General features: G+C 36.3%; 1 protein-coding gene across 2 annotated transcripts; it reads right to left on the bottom strand.

Annotated features, from left to right (window-relative positions):
* Positions 1–2,345: 2,345 nt before the first annotated feature.
* On the bottom strand, positions 2,346–16,752 carry TWF1 (twinfilin actin binding protein 1). Of its 2 annotated transcripts, XR_014016983.1 has the most exons (10): positions 16,632–16,752; positions 14,887–14,964; positions 12,670–12,848; positions 11,404–11,499; positions 10,151–10,255; positions 8,347–8,472; positions 7,932–8,082; positions 7,639–7,760; positions 4,222–6,271; positions 2,346–2,454 (listed from the first exon to the last, which is right to left on the bottom strand). XR_014016983.1 is itself a non-coding variant. In XM_081247921.1 (9 exons), the coding sequence occupies exons 1-9, from the start codon at positions 16,654–16,656 to the stop codon at positions 6,101–6,103; spliced, it is 1,053 nt and encodes a 350-aa protein (XP_081104047.1). In that variant the 5' UTR covers positions 16,657–16,752; the 3' UTR covers positions 4,195–6,100. The 2 variants fall into 2 exon arrangements, 1 of the variants encoding a protein (XP_081104047.1); XM_081247921.1 differs by lacking the exon at positions 2,346–2,454 and having other exon boundaries at positions 4,195–6,271.
* Between the last annotated feature and the right edge of the window lie 6,581 nt (positions 16,753–23,333).

The raw sequence follows: 23,333 nt of genomic DNA, 5'->3' as shown, positions 1-23,333 counted from the left end.
ACCCAAGAAAGTGAAAAGACAATCAATAGAATGGCATATGTGAAAATAATATGTGATTAGAATCTACGATCCAGAATATACAAAACACTCTTACAAGGCAATAATAAAAATAAAAATAATTTCAAAATAGGCGAAGGATCTGAATAGAAATTTCTCCAAGGAAGATATACAAATGGCCAATAAGCACATGAAAAGGTGCTCAGCAGCATTAGTCATTAGGGAAATGCAAATCAAAACCACAAAGAGATACCCCTATAGCTATTACAAATATTGGTGAGGATGTGGGGAAATTGGGAACTTTGTACATTGCTGATGGGAATATAAATGGTGCAGCCATTGTGGAAAACAGATTGGTAGCTCTTCACAAAGTTAAACATAGAATTACCAATGACACAGCAATTCCACTGCTGGGTGTGTATCCAAAAGAACTGAACACAGGTACTAAAAAAATACATGTACACATCTGTTCATAGCTTCTCCCAGAACTGGCAAATGGCCCCAAGGAAGTAGTAGCCCTACATACTGGGTTCATCTCTTTGGATTTATGTTTTCTCCCATGTCTTGGCTCTATATTTCATCACTACCTTAGTAGCACACTGATGCCTTTGAGCAGAATTTTTCCCCTAGTTTTCCTCAGGGAAAGGTTTGATCTGAATTACCTGATATTTTCCTAGTTTAAGTAGAATAATATTGATTCTATCCTGGATACTCTTCTTTCTAGACCTTTGTATCTTATCTACTTATGGAGTTTCAAATATCATCCATATGCATTTGGATAGATTCTTGTAGTTCTCATCTTTAGCCAACCAGTCTGAAATATATTATACTTTTCTCCCAAACAACTGCACTTCCTGGAATTTCTTGAACATGACATCTGTGTCTTTGGGCATATGGTCGTCCATCTTTCTATTCTGCTTTGAATGCTCTTCCCTCTGCTGTCCACCTGGCAAACTCATAACAGTTTTTTAAAATTCAATGCTGGTATCCACTCCACAGTCTTTTCTGATTCCCCGTGCAGAAGTAGGTGCCTCTCCTCTGTGTTCCCATAGTATCCCAAGAATAATAATAATAATGATGTTATGTACATTAATTTATAAACTTATAATTTAAAAAAATTATATGTTGCACTGTTTTTATTAAATAATTATAAGGACTATTCAAAATGCTTCCCCTATATTAACTTATCTCTCATAATAATCCTATGAATCTGATAATATTATTATTCACATTTTATAAATGAGGAAATTGAAGTGAAGTAACTTGTCCAAGATTATGCAGCTATTAAACTGCAGAGCTGGAATTTTAACTCAGGCATCTGACATCAGTCTGTAACCTTTATTATGCCCTCTGTCATCATATTGATCATAATCATCTTCTCTGTCATTTGCTGAGCTAACTGTTAATGCCAAGCATTATGTTAAGGGCATGATCACATTTTAGAGCTCTATAATGTAGGTCCCTTTTTTTTTCTTATTGAGGAAATTGATGCCCCCAAATTTAAGTAACTTCTCCCTTATGTTCATTGTGTTAGATTGCAATTCTCCACTCTTCCCTAGATCCATGCCCTTTGCAATATGGTTTTGTAATTCTTCCCATCAAGAGGTAAATTTCATTTCCCTAGTCCTTATATCCAGAATGGCCTTGTAACTTGCTGTGGTCAATAGACTGCAGGAAAAGTGACGTTTCAGTTCCAAGCCTGGGCCTCCAGAGCCCCTGTGCACCACCTTTCTCTTTCTCTGTCATGGAACGCTGCCACTGCCATGAGAACAAGCCAGGGCTAACATGCTGCTGCTGAAACCATGCTCAGCAGAGACAAGTCATCTCACATGAGGTCATCCCAGACCAGCCAACCTGCCAGCAGACCACAGATGTGAGAGAGGTCAGCCAACAGGAGACTTATAGAAAATAATTGCTATTTTAAACCCCTACGTCTGGGGGTAATTGGTCATGCATTAGTATGGTTGCAATACACAACTGATTCAGTCATATAGCCAGGAAGTGACAGCGTCTCTCTCTCTCTCTCTCTCACACACACACACACACACACACACACGTGTGCAAAAATATGACCCGTGTGCTCTTATCCATACAGCTTGATAATAGGAGACTAAGAAATTAACTTAACCCCCATTCACGAAGGCATGAATGTGGAGGGGGCACAGGGAAACCAGCACAGGAGGTAACGTAGGAAGGAAGAGGAGGGGAGGGGCCCCGGAGAACTTTCCAACCCCTTCAAACTGACTTGCCCCCTCTCTGTCCCTTTCTTAAGAGACCCATCCCTCGACCCCTCCCTCTTCCCTCCCCCTCCCCCTCCCCCAGACCTGGAGGATCCTTCAGAGGGAGGTTCAGACCTCTTTCTCTTCCTTTGCTGGTGTAAGCCATGGTGGGTGCGTGCTTCTATGTGGGAAGTAGGTCTTTGAAGTTCCTGTTCTTTCCGTTCCCAAGTCTCTGGGGCTGAAAAAGAGGAAGAGATGTTAGTTATCAGATTTTTTAAATGTAAATAAAAAATACTCCCCCCCACCTCAGAAAAACACCTCTTCCTGTTAAGCATCCGGAGGTTTATAAGGCACTACTGCCTGACTGAATTCTAGCAAATGCAGATGGTGGTGGATCAGCAGTAGCCATTGAGTAGAACTTAGTCTTTGGTCTTTCCAGAACAGTCAGCTGAATGAGAATCCCCACGGGAAGACACTTGCTGCTCAGGAATGAGTCAGTACTGGAGTCTCCTGGGGTAGAAACTATAATCTTCCGAGGGCAAGAAGTTGTGTCAGTGCTAGTGATGTTTGCTCTGCCCAGAAATACAGCAGCGGAGGCCAGAGCCTCTGTACTGAACCTACCACTTCTTCAATGTGCTCCCTTCCCCACTGTCCAAGGAAAGGTAAAATCTCACTTTTATTTATTCAACAAATAAAATATCCACTATGTCCTAGACACTGTTCCAGGTGCTGAGGATGCATCAGTGAATAAAACCAAGTCTCTTTCCTCCATCAAACTTGTATTTTAGTGGAGGAGACAACCAATATATACATAGATATATAATTCCTAAGTGCTTTGAGGAAAAATAAAGCAGGATTAAGGTGAGAGGACAGGGAGTACAATCAGACTGGGAGGTCAGGGAAGACCTTTCTGGGGAGATGACACTTGAGCAGAGACCTGCATTAAGTGAGGGAGGAAGACATGTAGATATTGGGATAGAGTAAGCCAGTGTGAGGAACAGCACACTTAGCATTCCTGAGGCAGCAATGTGCCTGGTCCTTCAGAGGTCCAGCCAGCAGCTGAGCTGAAGCAGACTGATCAAGGGAGGTGGAGATACCCATGGGCCAAGTCATGCAGAAGTTAGTGGGCAAGAGTGAGGGCTACATTTTATTCTATATGAGATGTTACCTTTCATCGTAACCACTATAGGCCAATATACAGGAATACTTAGAAAGTTTGTTGACTGAATGGGGGGAAACCCTCACTTTATATCATTTAAGACAAACTGTGCCCAGTCATGGCTACACATGAATCATTTGTGTAACTTATGTGACTCCTGGGCCCACTTACTCATCAAAATCTCTGGAGATGAAGCCCCAGAATCAGTACTTAAAATAAAACTCCAATCCTCGTAACATATGGTTGTATATGCAAAGAAAACGTGTGAAAGGATATATACCAAACTATAATATGGACCTCAGGCACATGATTTTAGTTCTGAGTAGAAATGCCATAAAGAATTTAACTTTTTAAAATAGTTCTCAAAATCAGCCCTTTTAAGGACAGTTCTGTCTTCGTGAAACTGCTACCAAAGACATCCATCTTGTAATATAGCCCTAATAAAAAGGATCAATTTGATACTGAATTGCAAACTGGAATGCACTCAGTATTTGCTGGGTGAATGTCTTTTAACAGCTTACTGTCAAGTATGTTGGTCACCCTATTGTACTGGGTTGCTGCTATCACAGTAGGAACTAACTCATGACGTTTCCATTATTGCTGCAGTAGTGGAAAAGTTCTAATCTACTAAAGCACTCTATTGACACAACTTGCTTAGGTTTCAAACTATTTAAAATCCTTTTTGATTTAGATAGGTTAATTAACAAATAGATGAATGGGATTTCTAATCTGTCACCAAGTATTGCATTATGCAGACTTATCCAAACAAACAAAAAAAGGTTATACTAGAAAACCAACTTAGTACACAATTTAGAGAAAAAAATTTTATTGCAATATAAAACGCACTTATAAAATGTCCACAGAAGGCATGTGATTCTTCACTGCTATATAAACTCACTGGGAATACTTTATTCACCTTCTATTGTTATGATGACATCACCTAAAACATAAACGATGAGTTATACTCTACAACAAATGCATCATTGATTTTCAACAATCATTGGTTTAATAATAATTAAGATAATATAATCACATCTATATTCTGGAATGTCCACTTACTTTCATGTAGTGTAATAGAGTTTAAGAGCATAATTGCACATGGATGGTAGAGAAAAACATTCACTACTAAATTATTTTATACCTTCACGACAGGTTAACTTTCTTCCTGACCGAAAATAACAGCTTCAGCAGCTTGGCCTATGGTCAACAACACAGCTCCAGAATTCTCAATGCAGTAGTTTGTGTGTATGTGTGTCTATGTGTGCACCCACAGAAAAACTTAAAAGTATATCTTTCATAAACAAGTGCAACATTACTGTCAATTATTTTGCATTATAGTCTGATTATTTGTAAACAAACAAAACCCCACACAAATACTCTTAATTCTAGAAAAAAAAAATCTGTCAACTCATAATTATTCTAACATGCTTTTAGTTGAACACACATTGAATTTCTGAAAGGTGCATATATTACCTTAGATAATAAAGTGTACAAATGAGTGTTTCATATTTTATACTATGAAATGTACATTTCTGGTATTTGTTTTATGCAGCACAAAGTTTAGATCAAGAAATTCTAAATCCCGGATCCCCACAGTTCGTTTAGAAAAGTCCTCTAAAGTATGGCTCTTGCAGCAGGTTTATCAGATTAAACACGATGAAGTTTTCTAGCTCCCTCTATTTCAAGTATCAAAGAAAACGAGGCTCAAAATCTCTGTAGGTTGTAATTGAAAATGCAAAGCTTTAGAAAACAGTTAACTGTGTTTTGAAATAAGATATAAATTGAAACAAGATTCATTTATCTGTGTTAGGCTGATGAGTACTAGGACTTTAAAATAATTTTGTTAAATCTGAATATTTGCCTATAAATATACGGTTTTAGAGAGAAATCAATCGATGTTTAAAACTTTTTCAATATTGTTGACTTTAGTTTTGCTTTTGAATGATATTAATTTAATATTCAATTGGACATAAATATTTGGTCTCACACTACATATAATGAAATGACTTACTTTTGAAATGGAAAATTTTTAAAGCACTAGAAAGAGCATTTACTAAAGCAGTTTCAACGTGTCTTTCAACATCATCAGAAATCCTGCAGTATATATCTGGTACCCTTAATGTTTCAGAGTGAGTTGATTTTCTGAAATTTTAATGCCATTTAAAAAACAAAAAAGTCAAATAGAAAAGACTGCTGCAATAAAGCACTGTTTCTAAAAGTTGTAGACATGATCTCACAGTCTGAGTGAGCACTGCTCTTCAGAGCACCTTTTCCTAGGCACATGAAGTTTTCAGCTTAGAAAATAATCTAATCTGGTCCTTAACATATTCATTAAGTGGAATGAATATTTTAAGGTCTTTCTCTCTCCCTTAAAGAAAAAAAAGTGATGTATCACCGAAGAGTAATAAGAATTGTATCTTACTTTAGATGTTCTGGAATTGGCCCAACTCTATAAAATTTTAAGAACTATGTGAAAGTGTGGAATCATCACTCTATGAAAACTGTGATGAAATTAAACATCATTATGTCGAACCCTTTTCTAGCTTTAACTCAAAAATAGAAATCATGAGTCTTCTATAACATTAATTTTAAAAACACACAGAAGTGAAAAGTGCTGATTTTCAAAAAGTACAATTTTTTCCCCTACTATACATCAATGTGGAATGATTTCAGTTCTCCTGTACTAAAAGCTGGACTTTAAAAAAAAACTAGTATTGTAATAATTTTAATCAGTAGTGGCTTCAGTTTCAGCTGGACCCCTAATTAGTCTTCGAATTCCTCTCTTTCCTGAAGGACCTTTTGGTTTTGCAAAACTTTGTTTATGTGCATGCTGCTTGGGGTGTACTTCTTCATAAAGGAAGTCTGCAGTCAACTCATCCCCATCGTCTATCTCGATCTGTAAGAGAATAAAATTAGCAAGGTGTGATGCAATGTGAGAAAACACAACAATCAAAACCTAATACAAGTAATGAGCCAGTTTTCAGGTGTGAACGCTCACCAATAAGTGCATAATACTCATTCCAGCAAGAGAGAACCAAGGACCATATGAAAATTGTTCACCTTCATCTTATTTGGGGGGAGGAGGAGGGAGCTAAATGAGTTGCTTGAATATATAATTAGCTATACTCATTTTCTATTTGGTTCTCTCTTTCTACTCCAATTTAACTAATGTTTAAAAGTAGTATAGTAGGAATCACCACTATATTCTTAAGTTGTTCTGCTTTGGTACACTACATATTTTCAAGAAACATTACTCATGGCCCTTTCATCACTTGGGTCACTTGAAATCACGCTATAACACGGGTTGACGAACTATGGCCTGCAGGCCAAATCTGCTCAAGTTAAGAGTGTGTTTTACATTTTTAAAGGGTTGTAAAAACAAACAAAATAATAAAACGAAGAATATGTGACAAAGACCATATGTGGCCTGGCAAAGCCTAAAATATCTACTATCTGGTCTTCTGGTAGAAAAAGTCAGCCAGCCCCTGCTATAGAAAGTGATTCTTAAGAACTTAAAAAGCTCTTAAAGGGCCCAGTACCTACAACACTGGTAACTTGTAAGGACCTGTGTTTTAAGAGTTGAAGGGCTCAAGAATAAACAATATCTTTTCCCATGCCTCACCTGCATTTAAGAAAATAAATTTAAGAAAACTTGTAACTTAGCTCCCGAAATGCAAGTTTATGCCCATTCTCTCCTTTCCCAACAACTGGAAAGATTCTCAACCATCCCACGGTTCAGTTATAAATAGAGACTGTAGTTCCTTATTAATAAAGTCTTGAGACAATCACAAGTATGCAGCTTTAGTAGCACCGTCCAGCAAAACTTTCTGCAATATGGAAATGTTCTCTAAATTCTGCACCATCCAATACAGTGCCATTGGCCACATGTGGCTAAAATGAGCACTTGAAATGTGGCTGGTGCTTTTAAGGAACTGAATTTTTAATTTCGTTTAATTTTTATGTATATTTAAATTTAAATAGCCACATGTAGCTTGTGGCTACATATTGGAGAATACAGATCTACAGGGAGACTGGGGTCATGATAGGCCATCCTCAAGCACTTAGAGGAGTTCCTAAGGATTTATGATGAGTATAAGAAAAAAAACCCGTTCATTTATAAACCATAACACATCACGAACTACACAAAAGACAATAAAAATGTGACAAAAACTAAAAAATTTAAAATAAATAGGTAGGTATTAAATATATTAATAAGATAAATTAGATAAAATAAATTAGATAAATAAATAGATAGGTAATTACCTTTCTAATGACATCCATTTGTAGTTGTCTTTCTACAATCTCTAGCAGAGGGCTCTTGCAGCTAGAATACAGCATCCGTTCTCTTATACTGCATGTGTATCCAGGCATTGAATAAATAAAAACTGTAAATTAAAATAATAATAAATCCAATTAGCAGCATATCAATTAAAGCACATACTAAACCTCATAAAGTTACAACTAAGCCCTCTGGCCAAGAAATAAGAAAGAATACAGTGATGAAATATCAATCAGCAAACTTAAAGTATTATGTTAAAAAAAAAAGTATCATATACCTATAGACTCCAAATAGTCTCCTTCATGGGAATGTTTATACAGAAAGAAATGATAACGTGCTGAATCTCTGGGAATCCTCTTTGGCAAATCTTTTAGTTCTGTATTTATTGTGTTGGCCAAAATTATAATTTCATTTTTTATATCTATTTCCTGTCAATAAGAAACAAAATACATTTATTAAGACAGATACACAGAAATTTAAAATTTATAAATTAAAAAACAAGGAGACAAGGGGAAACTTACACAATTTCACTTTTTCCACAGTGAATATATATTGCTTTTGTAGTTTAAAAAAAATGAATAAAAAATAAAAAGGAAGCAAATAAAGATTTAAAATCCATTAAAAACAAACGTTATGCAAGCCACAGATACCAAGAAGTGAAGCCATTTCATAATAATCATTATATCTCTTACCAATTGCACATAGTTGAGCTGTCTGTTATTCAATTTTTCCAAAGCCTGAAAAGCTTCTCGAGAGATAGGAAATGCTACTCCTTGTAGTGTTTGATGCTTAGTGTCCACACTCACATCAGTTTGTACCTAGTATGACAGATTCAATTTACTGATGAAGTTTAGCATTTAGCAGTGTCAGATGGCAAAGAGAAGAAAACCCAACCTCTACAGAGTGAGGGTCATTCTACCCTTGCCCATTTTAATATAATTAAAATTAACACTTAAAACACTATGAACTTAAAAAGCAAATAATTTTCACATTTGTTTCAGGTTCTGCTAGCACTTTGTCAACATGCAGAGTGTACGCCACATTTTGATGAAAATGCCAGAAGTGAACATCTGAGTTGAGTGTGCAATGTTAGTGGGGCTTTGCTTATATGTTTGGTTTGGCACAATTGCCACGAGCTACGTAAGCTCTCTGAAGTGTCTTCAGATTACGCTTTTAATTACAAAATTTTACTTGATAAAATTTATGAGCAGTGTGATATAAATACAATATGCATAGAACTTTACTTTGTTCTGCTAGATATAAAATGCAACACAAACACCATGCACTGAGTTGAAAGGAGTACAAACAATATACAAAGACACAACACAGCTCAACAAATTATACTACTGCAGAAGTTCCAGACTTAGAGCTTTCATTACTAAGAACATGGGTGTGCATGTATCAGAAGAAGAGAAGAGTACGTCAAGAAAGCTTTCAATGCACATATTTAAGACTTTTATACTCAGTAAATGACAGCATAGTATAGGGTCTCATTTGCAGTGTTGCAACAAAGTCAAATAGAAATTTTAGTTAAAAAAAAAATGAATGGAGATTCTACAGCATAAATGGTACTGGATAATGAAAACATCATAGAACATATGCAAATGCATACCCCAATAAGATCCTCTGGGTTCTGATTGCAAGGAATAAAACAAACTATCAAACTTGTAAAAAAAAAAAAAAAAAAAACCATGTAAAAATCCATACTCAAATAACTTGAGTTAAAATAATATAAAGATAAATCCTTGCTATCAGGTCAATATTAAATAATATCCAATCACTTTTCAGACTGATTCTTATTAGTCTGTTACTCAGACAAGTGAATAGTAGTTTCTGCTACTTGTTCTCTTCTATAAAATTCTGGTAGAAATACAGTAGCTATTCTAACTTAGAATTGTTGCACTAAACACATTAGAAATATGATAAACTATAATATGGATGAAATTTATTGACTCTAATATGCTAAACAAGTACTCAAATAACCATCTCCCATATATATATATGCACACATCCATCCAAGTAATGTCCATAGAAGTTAATTTATAGAGCCTCTAGAAATCCTAAACACACTACAGCATTTATGTTTTACTCTCTTTAGTCATCAGTATTCTCTGAAATAACAAAACAAACCTTCTTCAGGCAACCTCATTAGATATAATATCCCTCACACTAAATGGGTAACATACTTTTCCCATTTATCAATATTTAGTATTCAAAGTACAAAGTTAAAAACAGTTGTACTTATCACAGGAAGATTACTAATCTATAACCTACATTATAAAGACAGGAGAAAGCTATTTATGAAACTGACATGAAGTTTAATATTCACTTTTAACTTTTTCCTGAAGACACATTGAGCACAGTCTTGTCTCTAAACTGAACAGAATGTAAGCTATCTAACTTATTTATTCTCTAGTTACCTCTTCATCAATTAATTAAAAATGCAATATTTTTAAGCACTTAGAGTCTTGCAAGGTTTCAAAATGGTAATAATACCTCATTAATTTTAATCTGTCGTAATTCTTCTTCAGCTGCAGTCAGTGGGGCAGGAGAAGACTGTGACAGCAAATATTTCTTATATCCATGTAATGACACATCTTCCTGTGAGCACAGAAACTGACTGTTACTAGTTGTGAGGCTACTTTAGGAAAACAAAGTCATTAATTTAACAGAAAATATTTTAACTAAAAATAAATAGTAACAATAATTTTATTACTTCTTTTTTTAATATTCTATTCTACAGGTTTCAAAAAGTTTTAAGGGGATTAGCTACACTTCATTTCCTAAAGCTTTATAATTACTAGATCTTTTGTGTGAGTGTGATGGTGGTAACGCCAGCCACATGACGAACCTGATCATGCTTCAAGTCTATAGGACAATTATAATTAACCTGGGGAAGCCTGCCCCATAGTTATTCAATAATCAACATATTCAGATTCTGAATTCTGTACTGTAATGAATTATATATTTTCTCTATAATTATTCATAGAAAATAATTACAGTTCTTATTTAAAATAAAAAGTATTCCAAAGAAGTTTACTTCTCATCAAAATTTTGTGGTTTGGAAGACTGAGAATAGAATTAAGAAACCAGGCCACTTCACAACTGATGTGAATAAGCAAAGGATACCCATCTAGTCTTGTGCTCTATCCACCAGAATATATTACTCCCTGAATCATAATAAAAGCTCTAAAAAACAAAAAACCGGTTGAAAAAATACACTGTAATTTTCTTAATTTTGGGGTATATCTACATACATGTATTTACCATATAAATTTTATAATAAATTCTTAATCATAACTTAACTAAATTTATTAATTAATCAACAATTACCCCAATTAATTATGAATCAATTTACCTGCCTCAGTGTTCTAGTTCAATTAATACAGCTATTGCTTCCACAGCATAAGTGTAAACGTCCAAAATATCTAAAACCTACTATCTCTTTTAAGTAGTCTCTCATTTTTCTGAGCCTATCTCCCCATCCTTAAAATGAAAAGGTTGAACTAAATGAGGGGGTGAACTAAATGATCTCCAAGGGATATTCTAGTGTTTGAAGACTAACAGACGAGATTCCAACATATTTTTAAAAGTGTAAGTATGAGGTTTCAGTTAACTTGCATATCATCTGAAACATAATATTTTCTCTTATTCTTTATGTTTACCGATTCACCAGTCATAATTCACATTAACTATCCCACTACCTCGGTGCGACATGCAGAATCTACATAAAAGTATAAGTTTTGTACCTTTACTGTTCCAAACACTTCATCTTTAATGTGGCCACCTCCAAACTCCTTTTTCAGAGTTGCTCTTGTTGCTGCATACAACATTTTTTGACGAACCTAGTAATTGTGAAAGTTTACTTATAAGTTTATAGGTGAAAACTATCATTACAAAAGAAAGCACTTTATAAATGTATGAAAATCTTCAAGCACATTAAAAAGAAAATAAACTGTGACAAAGCTGAAGTCCGTTGACTGTAACATGCTAAAATATGTGTATACAAATAACCATCATAACATCAGCATCTAAAATATCAACAGCTACTTAGGAGGACTTCAATTTATAAGTCATATTTTTTGAAAAGTAGAAAAAAACTAAATTTTAGAAAATCATTCATTTTTTTCAAAGTATAAAATGAATTCAGGATTTAAAAAAACTACTTAAAACACTATTGTAAAATCACTGAAATGAAGTAAACTTGATAATGACATTTTACTCAAAGCAAGTCTAGGTCAGACACTACTTATTAAGTTGTTTAAGAATCAAATATTCATGGCATAACTATGGCATAAACCATTCTATGAGGGACAAAGTAGAAAAGAACTACAATATATACTATTATTAAAGAGTCTGATAGCATCTATGGAAAACTACTAAAGATAACTGCCAACCAATAGAAATCATTTCATAATTTTGCAGTCAAATCCAGTATTTCTTTCAGACAGCATATACAGAATTAAATAGGAAGTGATGACTTTTGAGAATGATATCTACATAACTTTTAAAATTATTATTTGTCTACAATAAACAAGAGAATTAATTTTTAAAATATTGGGCAGTATCCATATACTAGTTTTTTATTTTATTCTATTAATCAGTGTACTAACTCTCCTAAGAGAAATACGTGTTTGTGTGTAAGCCCATCACTTGAATGGTAGCTATTGAGAATATTTAATAAAATGTTCAGTTAGTTCTATAAAAATTATTTCAATTATTACTCTCAAAGTAGTAACCTTCATTCTTCAGAGGTCCACAGAGTCATTCATAATTGCCACAAATTTTTAAATTTAAAATCAATAATAATTCTACTGATTTCAATGAAGGTCAAGATTTATGAATCTAAGTACATTACCCCTGATTCTACATTACCAATCACAAGGATTTTTTCCATGATCATTCCCATCTATGAGATATGACTGTTGCTTCTTAACTTTCTCTTGGCCTAGGAATATTTCAGAAAAATTTTTTCTAGCTTTTAATGTTAAATAAGTAACCAAAAAATTACTTACATGAGAATGGTCTGGAGACCACGCAATGAATATCCATTCATATCCCTGGGCATTCTGAGAATCTAACCTGAATAATACGTAGCACGGTTGTTTGTCCTCCAACAGGGGTAAAACAAAGGAATCATAATCCTTATCCCAGGAATCTAAAGGCTGCCTACACGCTCCAACCACAAGTTTCTCTATGAAGAACAATTTTTAAAAGATATATAAATGGTTTAAAATGCCAAATGGTAGAATAATGAAGAATAGAAGAATAAATTAATAGTTAGTTCTTAATTGCTATTATTCACATCAAAATATAGAAAGGGCAAAGGTTGTAACACAGAAAATAAATATAATATAAAGCAATATTAAAAACAGTTATAAAAATTCTAACCAACATAGTTAAAATAATGTTATAAACACAAGAAAGGAACATACAAAAATGATTATAAATAGTTGAGTTGCATGGTTGAAGAGAGGGTGATTATATTCTATTGTCCAAATATTTATGCTATAAATTATCAACAAAATATATTTAACTAAGTGTCCTACCGCTCAAAGGTATAATTTCTGAAATTAAACACTGAATTGTACAGTTAAGAAATACTAAATAAAGACAGGTTTAGCTCCTATTTGGCCATAATGCTACAAATTTTAATATTTGTCCAGAAACATAAATTGGTACAGCCACTTTGAGGCATTATTGGGCGAATCAAGTGAAACTGCTAATGTACTCTGCATAGAGAATCTCTTGCACATATATACCAAGGTGTTCAATGCAGCACTATAAAATAACAGTGGAAACTGAAAATAGCCTAAATATTCACCAATAAGAGAATGGACATATAATATGTGGCATAGTCATATTATACAATTCTATTCATATTTTAAAAGAATTAGTGAGCCTCTATCAAAACTAATTATAAAAGCAATGTTTACAGGAAAAGGAATGATGCAGAAAAAGATGTCAGTTTATGTGAACTTAAAAACTCAAAACAGCACTATATATTATTTAGGGATACATATAAAAAACAGATTGAATAAAAATAAGGTTCCTAATATAGTTGCCTCAGGAGAAGGTCAGGAAGTAAAACTGTTTAAAGCGAATGTTCTTATATCACAACAACATTAAATTACAAAAGGCTTGAAGCAAATATGATAAAAATGTTAGCAGTTATTAATTTAAGAAGAAATGGAAGTATTTGTTATATTATTTATTATTCATAATTTCCTTATTTAAAAAATTTTCTCAAAACAAAAATAAAACCAGAAAATAGTGATAGAGGAAATATTGTCATTTTCTTGCTGTAGAGATGTTATATAAACTTTCCCATTTTACTTACTTAACTAGTCAGTTAGGAAGTGATGACATTTAAAATTTTAGTTCAATAGTTCTAAAATATGCTGCTTTCCAGTATATGTTTATTCTTGTTGAGTGTGTTAATATATGTAGAACTGCCTCTTTTTCAAACTATTTTGGTATTTTTAATATATAAGAGAAAATGGAAAGCAAATTAGATTTACTTCCAGTTTATAAAAGAAAAAGATATTTTCCCAAAGCAAAATATTTAAATTATTTAAGAAATTAGGTCAATGGAATATTTTAACATATTCATTTGAAATTAAGTAGTTATAATATTAATTATTCACACTCAAACCAGCTGAATTAAAAGACTCTCCCACCCAGTGAATTTCCTTACGTACAGCTTTATTTTGAAAGGATCAATTTATAGTTTGTTACACTCAGAACTTTTTCCCATAACAAGAAAGGGGAATCATTTCTGCAGCACACACTGCAATCAAGTTGAGAAAATGGGAGAGTTTAAAATCCTTCCTTTCTACCTCAAAACTAACTTTACTGAATAACAATTCACAAGTAACTTTTCTTTTGTGTGGGATAATCACCTGTTACTGATTTTCATTCCAGAGATGCAAGCACTGATATTAGATACAAATTGTGGTACAGAAACTGAGACACAAAAAGTGTAAGAGGAAGATGTCACACCAAAAACAACATCTCTTTGTTTCCGTGAGAGTCAACTACAGAATGCACAAAGTAAGGTAAGCAGGGGCCCGTAGGACATGTCCAAAATGTAGAGCCAAGTTAACTAAAGGCGAGCTCTGAACCTGCTTCACATTTATTAATAGTCCAAATCACTGACAATGATTTAGAAGTTTAAAAATACAACAGCCAATAATCCAAGGACAAACAACATTTAAAAATGCTTAACTAACCATTTTCAATCGATATCTTCAGAAGTCTGTATTTTCCATTTCTTGCTCTGGCAAAAATATCTTTAACATCCTCACTTGCTGTGGAAAAAGATACAGAAAAGTAAACCTATTTTTAATACTTATGTATTAATACTTTCTGATGCTACTTGAATATGGAAAAAATGAAATGTAATACAAAGAAAACATCTTGAAGATGCAGTATTCTCTTATCAGTAATTTAAATTACAAAAATTAAAAGGTGTAACAGTAGACATTGTATACAGCTAAGAAACATAAATATTAACATATTTTAAAAGTATATTAATTCTAACCTGTTTTACCTAGATAATTCCATAGCAGAAATTTACACTTGGAATGAATATATTAAAGTTTCTCAAACTCAATAATCACAAATCACAATTTTGAAAAACACCTTTATTGCTTGTTTGAAAAATGCTGAAAACCTGCTTTCACTCTCTTCTGGTCCAATTTCAAGCTTATAATAAACAAACACACCTCCTTCATCAATTCATTTTTTACATTTTCACCTTTAAAAACAACAATTAATGTCAAATACCCTATCCCGATTAAAGAAAAAGACAACACAATTCATTCAAGCTCGTACTTCTGGTCATACTTCTCTAATTCGTATTTCTTAAAAACCTGGAGTAATCTCACTGAGCAAATATATATTTAATAACCTAGCCCTTGTGCTCCTATTAAAGCTTCAATTTCGTTCTAATTTTATTCTTGAGTTGTATATTGAGAGCAAGAACCACTGTTTAGTAGTGCTTGCTATAACGCTCAAGCATGAAAGTCAATAATTATATATATCAAAACTAACGCAGACAAAACAATGCTTTTAGATTTGCGACTGTTTTGCTTGTGTTTGTGCGTGCAGGAGGAGGTGTGGGGTGGTGTCAAAGACCCTTAAGAACAAAACACAATTAGACGTTCATCTGGGGAAAAGATTCGTTGTCCATTAACAGGAGGAGCTGTGTTTACATTACAATTCGTTAAGTGATCGCGAGTAACCCGGGACGTATTATTTGATTCTGATGAGGTGAGAGCTTTCAGACCGCCCATTTTCAAACCAGGAAACAACACAGGTCAATTATAACTGCACATTCAACTGTCTGCCCGGGACGATTAAACGCAACCACACAGATCAAACTTTTCAGTTCCCTGGGTAGTATCTAAGAACAACCAAGACGCCTCATACTCAGGATACAGACAACGGTGTTGATGTTCCAATTTTGGAAGAAAATGCGGAAGAGTTTGGGAAGCACCCTTACTGGAAATGAAAAAGATTCCCTCATCTTTCTTTTGATAATCCAAATCGTGTAACAACTCTAAAGTTGGACCGTGAAAAAGAAAATTCGCCCGTCTCTCGACAGCAAAAAGAGCCCCAATCGCCTCCACGGTTCCAGGTCTTCCCAGTCCGATAAAAAAGGGGAAAGTTGGGTTAACGGCGGCGGCGGCAGGCACGCCCCCTTCACCCCGGCCGCCGCGGAAAGCCATTTCCTTCGCTCCGGCGAATTTCGGGTCCATCGGCAACGTGGCGGCGGCCGGCCCGGGCTGGGAGGGTGGCAGGCCGGGAGCGCCCGAGACACGAGAGCGCGGAGAGGCGCAGAGGCCCGGTTCGTCCCCGAGACCGACTCCCTGTGTTCCGGGACCGACTCCGGCCCTGCCCATCCCACCGCCCGCCCGCCTCGCCGGGGGCCTCCCAAGAGTCCCTTCCCCGCAGGCAGCACCGGCGCCGTTACCTTGGATGCCGGTCTGATGGGACATGGCGGCGGCCGCGGGCTCCCGGCTCCGGCGCTGAGTGCAGCGAGCGGCCCCGGCCGGCGGCTCCAGGAAGTGGCGGCTACTCCACCAGCCCTGTCGCGTCATCAGCCTGCGACCCGCCCCGCCCCGCCCCCGCCCTCGCCCCCGCCCCCGCCCCGCGAAGCCCGCGGCGTCCTCGCGCGCCCCGGTCGCTCTCGCCACCTGCCTTCTGACAGCCGCGCAGTCTCCGCGCAGCCGGACTGCTGGTCCAGGCCCCCGGCCCTCAACTTCAACTCACTGAGGGGGGTCACAGTCCACGGTATTTGCCGCCGTTTCTCCCCCTCCACCTCGGTGAAACACTGCTGGCCCAGCAGGATGAGTTTGCCCTCTGGGGTCTGCCCTCCAGTGACCCTGCCGACACCGCCTTTCACTGGTTCAGCAAAAACGTTGCTCAAAAGCAGAAATGAACGTTTTACTGAACACACGTTTTCAGCTTTAAAAAGATGTGCATGATACCCTTCTTGGTTTACTCTTCCTGTAGTCTATACAATTTAATGTAAGCGGTCACTCCCCGCCCCTTTTTTATAGAAAGAATTAATAGATAGGCAGTCTCCCATGAAAATCCCCCACGCTTTTAAATTAAGTTAATCTCAGACTGTTAACTATCCTTTCTTTAGTTGGGCACATTTAGACACCAGGTTTTCCTTTCTCTTCATTCCAAAAAGAGACAGCCACTGAGAGTGAGATTAGCTGACTTGAGTACTCCTCTGTGGTCAGTTCTATCATTGCAAACTGTAGTACTGCTCTGCTTCAGGTTGGCGGTTTATTCTTTAATCAGGTAATTACTCAAGTTTCATTCGTAAGGATGAATTTGTAAGGTAACAGCAGATATTATTAAAAATTATTTTTAATTTTCTGCTTTTATGAGCACGTATTTCCCTTTCTAAGGATAATTTTAGTAGTTATTTTTGTTCTACTTTTCTAGGACTCCTAGATTATAGTTTCCTAGGTAGCAAGCTGGGTCTTTTGTTTTTAGGGCCTTGAACTGACAAGTATACAAAAGTACAATCTGATTATCAACAAATACTCTGAACAGGCCAATAATATAAATGCATGTTAACAAAATCACTCTTCAAATGCAATGTATTTTTAATTAGTTAACTAGCCGCTGGGTAATTGATTTCTTTACGAGGGTCACAGCAAACAACGTTGCTATGCCCTGTTTCTTGTTACTTAAGCCTTATTTCTCAAACACTTCCTCATATTCTGGAATAAGCAAAATGTAATCTGAGTTTTATAACTTGTTTGAATTTAAGAAATGTAGGGAGGTGTTTCATGCTAACCAAATTCTTCCTGACACAACAGTTCACCCAGTTGATTTACCAGTTTTGATAGCACTGTTGAGCACAGAGGGTTCATCTACAATTTTTTGACTGATTGATGTTATGGTGACTAGGGAAAATTGCTTAAGGAGGTTAGCACTACTCAAAAGTACTGATGAGAAAAAAATAATTCTCCCATATTCATGCTTAGAAAAGACCCCGGTATGTTCAGCCCTGGAGACGAGGAAAGTCCAGGTGGGTTGGATAAGACCACCTCGGCATCCACCAGAAAATGCTTATTTTCTGCCACTACAGTAGTTTGACTTAAAACTGCAAGGGGCTTGGGTGCATTGTTTATGCAGCAGCAAAGTTCCTCTAGCAAAACAGGAAATCTGAGAAGGGAAAATGTTTGCTAAGAGGTGAACAGCATGGCCAAAATGATCTTTTTTACTGTCCATCAACATTTCTACATATAGTTAGATAATTTCCTCTATTTTACTGTATTTTCGTATGTGCAACAACTGGGTTCTTGATGCTTTCATAGGATATTGTTTTATGAAATGTTTCTGGTTGATATTGACCATACACTTAAATCTCACTAATTTATTATGCCTGATGTTCATTTCAGATTAGATCATTGTACTAACTTTAGAGAAATGGTTTATTGAGTATAAATAGTGCTAGTGGTGCATATATTTTACCTATCTAAGAGAACAGATTGTGATAGAAATCCTGTTTATTTGGTTAATCTCTTGTGCTTACATCTTTAATTTGATCCCAGTCATATGACTGCTCACCTTATCTTTTTAAAACATTGTGTTAAAATACACATAACAAAAAATTTACCATCTTAACCATTTTTAAGTGTTCAATTCAGTAGCGTTAAATACATTCACCTGTTGTGCAACCACTCTCCAAAACTCTTTGCCTCTTGCAAAATTAAAACTTTATATTAACATTAAATAACTTTCCATTCCAACCCAACCTCCAGGTCCTGGCAAACAACATTCTATATCTGTTTCTATGAATCTGACTACTCTTAGTACCTCATGTAAGTGGAATCATACAGTATTTGTCTTTTTCTGACTGGCTTATTTCACTTGGCATAATGTCCTCAAGTTTCATCCATCTGTAGCATGTAGAATTTCCTTCCTTTTAAAGGCTAGATAATATTCCAGTGTATGTATATACCACATTTTATTTATCCGTTCATCCATCGTGGGCACTCAGCTTGCTTCCACTTTTTTGGCTATTCTGAATAATACTGCTATGAACATGAGTGTACAATTATCTGAGTCACTGCTTTCAGTTCTTTTGGGCATATGCCTGGAAGTGGAATTGCTAGATCGTATGGTAATTCTGTTTTAATGTTTTTGAGGAAACTCCATACTGTTTTCCATAGTAGCTGCACCATTTTACAATCCCACCAACAGTGCACAAGGTTCCAGTTTCTCCACATCCTTGCCAACGCTTGTTATTTTCTTTTTGGTTTGTTTTTATAATGGTCATCCTAATGGATGTGAGGTGGTATCTCATTGTGGGTTTTATTTACATTTCCCTAATGATAAGTGATGTTGACCATCTTTTTATATATTTGTTGGCCTTTTGTATATCTTCTTTGGAGAAATGTCTATTCAATTCATTTTTAAATTAGGTTGTTTGTTTTTTTTTATGTTAAGTTGTAGGAGTACTTTATATATTCTGGATATTGACCAGATATATGACTTGCAAGTATTTTCTCCCATTTTGTAGGTTTCCCTTTCATTCTGTTGATTGTGTCTTTTGATGCACAGAAATATTTAATTTTGTCCAATATATTTTATTTTTGTTGTTTCTCCCCTTAACTTTAGAATATCTTTCCTAATCTTTTGAATATCTTCTAGCTTTCCTTCCCTAAGTTTCTACTAAATGTCTTGTAAATATCATCTACACTTTCTCACCTCTTACTCCTTCAATCCATGGTTTCCAAACTGTGTGCAGAGATGCCCCAGGCACAGTGAACTCATGGAAGCACCTGGGGGATATTACACAATTCTGAGGGAGACACAGTAGTACTTGATGTCTTTCTGATAGCACACAAAATATTAGCTCGAGATATTTTACAGTTTCAACATTAGATCGCTCTACGTTCCTTTTCATAATGTCATATCTTTTTTTTTCTTTTTTTTTTTGCGGTACGCGGGCCTCTCACTGTTGTGGCCTCTCCTGTTGCGGAGCACAGGCTCCGGATGCGCAGGCTCAGCAGCCATGGCTCACGGGCCCAGCCGCTCCACGGCATGTGGGATCTTCCCGGACCGGGGCACGAACCCGTGTCCCCTGCATCGGCAGGCGGACTCTCAACCACTGCGCCACCAGGGAAGCCCTATAATGTCATATCTTTGAAAAGCTGGATATTCAGTGGTTGCTGTGATAAAAGCAATTACAGGGCAAAAATCAGTGTTGAACAGGAAATGACAGTGGCTAGCATCTAATTCCAAAATTTAGGAAGTTCTGTAGTGTGTAACAGGTGCATGCATCCCATTAGTAAGTAACTGTGATTATTTAAAAATAAAATCAAATATTTTTTCTTTCCATTTTTATGTATTACTTTTCAAACAGCATCTAAGTTGCTAGTACATAAATACTGATTAAGCTGTTTGGAACTGACTACTTAATAAACTGAACTATTAAGTATTTCTTTTGACTTAGGAATACTATGAAAAAATCACTGAGTTATGAAAGACCCCATGAACTGAGAAAGTTTGTGAACCTCTGTCTTAGAACCTTTGCATATGGCTTTCTCCATACCACTCTGTTGAAAGCATTTTCTTGAATATGACCAATGTCTTCCTTCTTGATAGCAAAATCGATTATATTATTCTCAGATGTTTTTATTAGTTTCCTGTAGCTGCTAATTAACAAATTAGCACAAAGTGGGTGGCCTAAGACAACAGAAATTTATTCTCTAACAGTTCTAAAGGCCAGAAGTCCAAAATCATAGCTGCCATCCCTCTGAAGGCTCTAGGGGAGAATCTTTCCTTACTTCTTCCAGCTTCTAGGGGCTGTTGGCATTTCTTGATTTGTGGCCATACCACTACAATCTCTGCCTCTACGGTCCCATTGCTTCTTCCTCGTCTGGGGGTCTCAAATCTTCCCCTGCCTTACTTTCTTTTTTTTTTTTTTTTTTGTGGTACATGGGCCTCTCACTGTTGTGGCCTCTCCCGTTGCGGAGCACAGGCTCCGGACACGCAGGCCCAGTGGCCATGGCTCACGGGCCCAGCCACTCCGCGGCATGTGGGATCCTCCCGGACCGGGGCACGAACCCGTGTCCCCTGCATCGGCAGGCGGACTCTCAACCACTGCGCCACCAGGGAAGCCCTGCCTTACTTTCATAAGGACGCTTGTCATTGGATTTAAGACCCACTCAGATAATCCAGGATGATCTCTTCATTTCAGTATCCTTAACTTAATTGCATCCGCAAAGATCCTTTTTCCAAATAAAGTAACATTCACAGGTTCCAAAATTAGGATGTGGACATATCTTCTGGAGTGTCACCATTCAACCATCAACCTGCTACAGATGTTTGAGGCTTTTGATACTGTTGATCGTTGCTTCTTTTTGACATACTCCTTTTTCTCTTCTTTGACACTGCACTAAACTGATCCCCCTCTTATCTTGGCTGGGCCACAGTGTCCAGAGTATTATTGTTGTACATTACTCTGGATGTTACTGTGAGGGTGTTTTGGGGATGAGATTAAAGTTTAAGATGGTAGACTTTGAATAAAACTGATTGTCCTCCACAATGTGGATGGGCCTCTTCCAATTAGTTGAAGACCTTATTAGAACAAAGACTGAACTCTCTAGAGCAAGAAAGAATTCTGCCAGCAGACTGCCTTTTGAATTGAATTGAAACTCTTCCCTGAGTCTCCAGTCTGCAGAATTACCCCATCAGATTTTGGACTCGTCAAGTCTCCACAATTGCCTAAGCCATTTGCTTAAAATACATCTCTCTTTCTGAATATACACACATCTCGTTGATTCTGTTTCTCTGGAGAACCCTGACTAATACCCTTTAACTCCTTCTCTGTCTTCTTTACCTCATTCGTCGACATATGTGAAAAATGAATTCATTATATCTTCATCCAACTAGCCCTACTCTAGACTTCAGTGTTTCTCAATGTGATATCATCACTTAAAAACAGGTCCTTCTAACCTGCTACACAGCTGACTCCAGACCTGGGAGGCCTTGCTTATATTAACCACATTGCATGTATCAGATACAAAATTAACATAGATCGTAATTAAATTGCTCAAATTTGGAACTGTGAGGCTGAACTCTTCCATATCAAATCTATATTGAGTGAATCACTCTTGTCAATTACCTAGCAAAGTTCAATGAAGTAGGCAATTAATGTTAAAAAAAAGAAAAAGAAGACAGAGTAGGCAATTAATCTTAAAAAAAATAAAGTATCCCATTTACCCAGTCCCTCACTTATACCTCTTTCAAATCCTCACATCTGATTATTTTCCAAATCTTATAGATTCAACCATTTTACTTTCAGAAGCAAAACATCTTTGGGTTCCCTTTTTTGTGTCTTGTTGCTCTACTCTTCTTACCTTACCTTATATTATTTTCTATATTGGCCCCATATGAACAAATCCATGCTCAGGTGTCAAGTTCATTTCCTGAAATGCTCTTGGACTGGTCAATCCCCCACATGCTGACTCTCAATGCCTCCCACTACCTACAGAATATGGTCCAAGCTTGTCAGCCTGGCACCCAAGGCCCTCTGCCATGTCTTTTCTAACTGTGCCCTATGTCCCAGTCCAACTACACTGCACTGTCTTATGCTGTTTTACTGATCTGGCAGACAACTCCTCACTCCCTAGTTACACACCCAGCACTTTTCTGCTGTCTCTGCCTTTTAATAGTTAACCCATCCTTTGGAGCCATATCAACTTCCATGAAACCTTTTTTCAATGTCAAATATGTAAGAAGTCTTGTTTCTTTAAATGCCTTTAGCATTTTGTGTGTCTGTTCTAGCACCTCTCTTAATCTTTTCTGTAGTCATAGATGTACTTGAACTTACTGCAGTCTTCCTATTAGACTGTGTAATCCTTGATATCAAGGACTTCATCTTGCTCCTTTTTGCATCTCACATGTATTTATTACTTATTTATTCATTTGTTCTTCCATTCAATACACTGTTTCTCAAATTGGGGATATAATCATGATCACAGTGCTCTGTAAACATTTCTGGAATTTAAAAGATCTTGATGACTTTTATTATACATGTGGAAATGAATGTTGATAAGTCACTTATCCTCAGTGGAACTGCAAAATAAGGATGCTGAACAGTTTTCCAAGAAGGCTTTTTTTAAGCTATCAAACTGTATGA

Source organism: Mesoplodon bidens (genome assembly GCF_964165515.1).
Source record: "Mesoplodon bidens genome assembly, chromosome: 11".
NCBI classification, from domain to species: Eukaryota; Metazoa; Chordata; class Mammalia; order Artiodactyla; family Ziphiidae; genus Mesoplodon; species Mesoplodon bidens.
The sequence above is the reverse complement of the archived record's forward strand: the minus strand, read 5'-3'. Positions and strand labels throughout refer to the sequence as shown.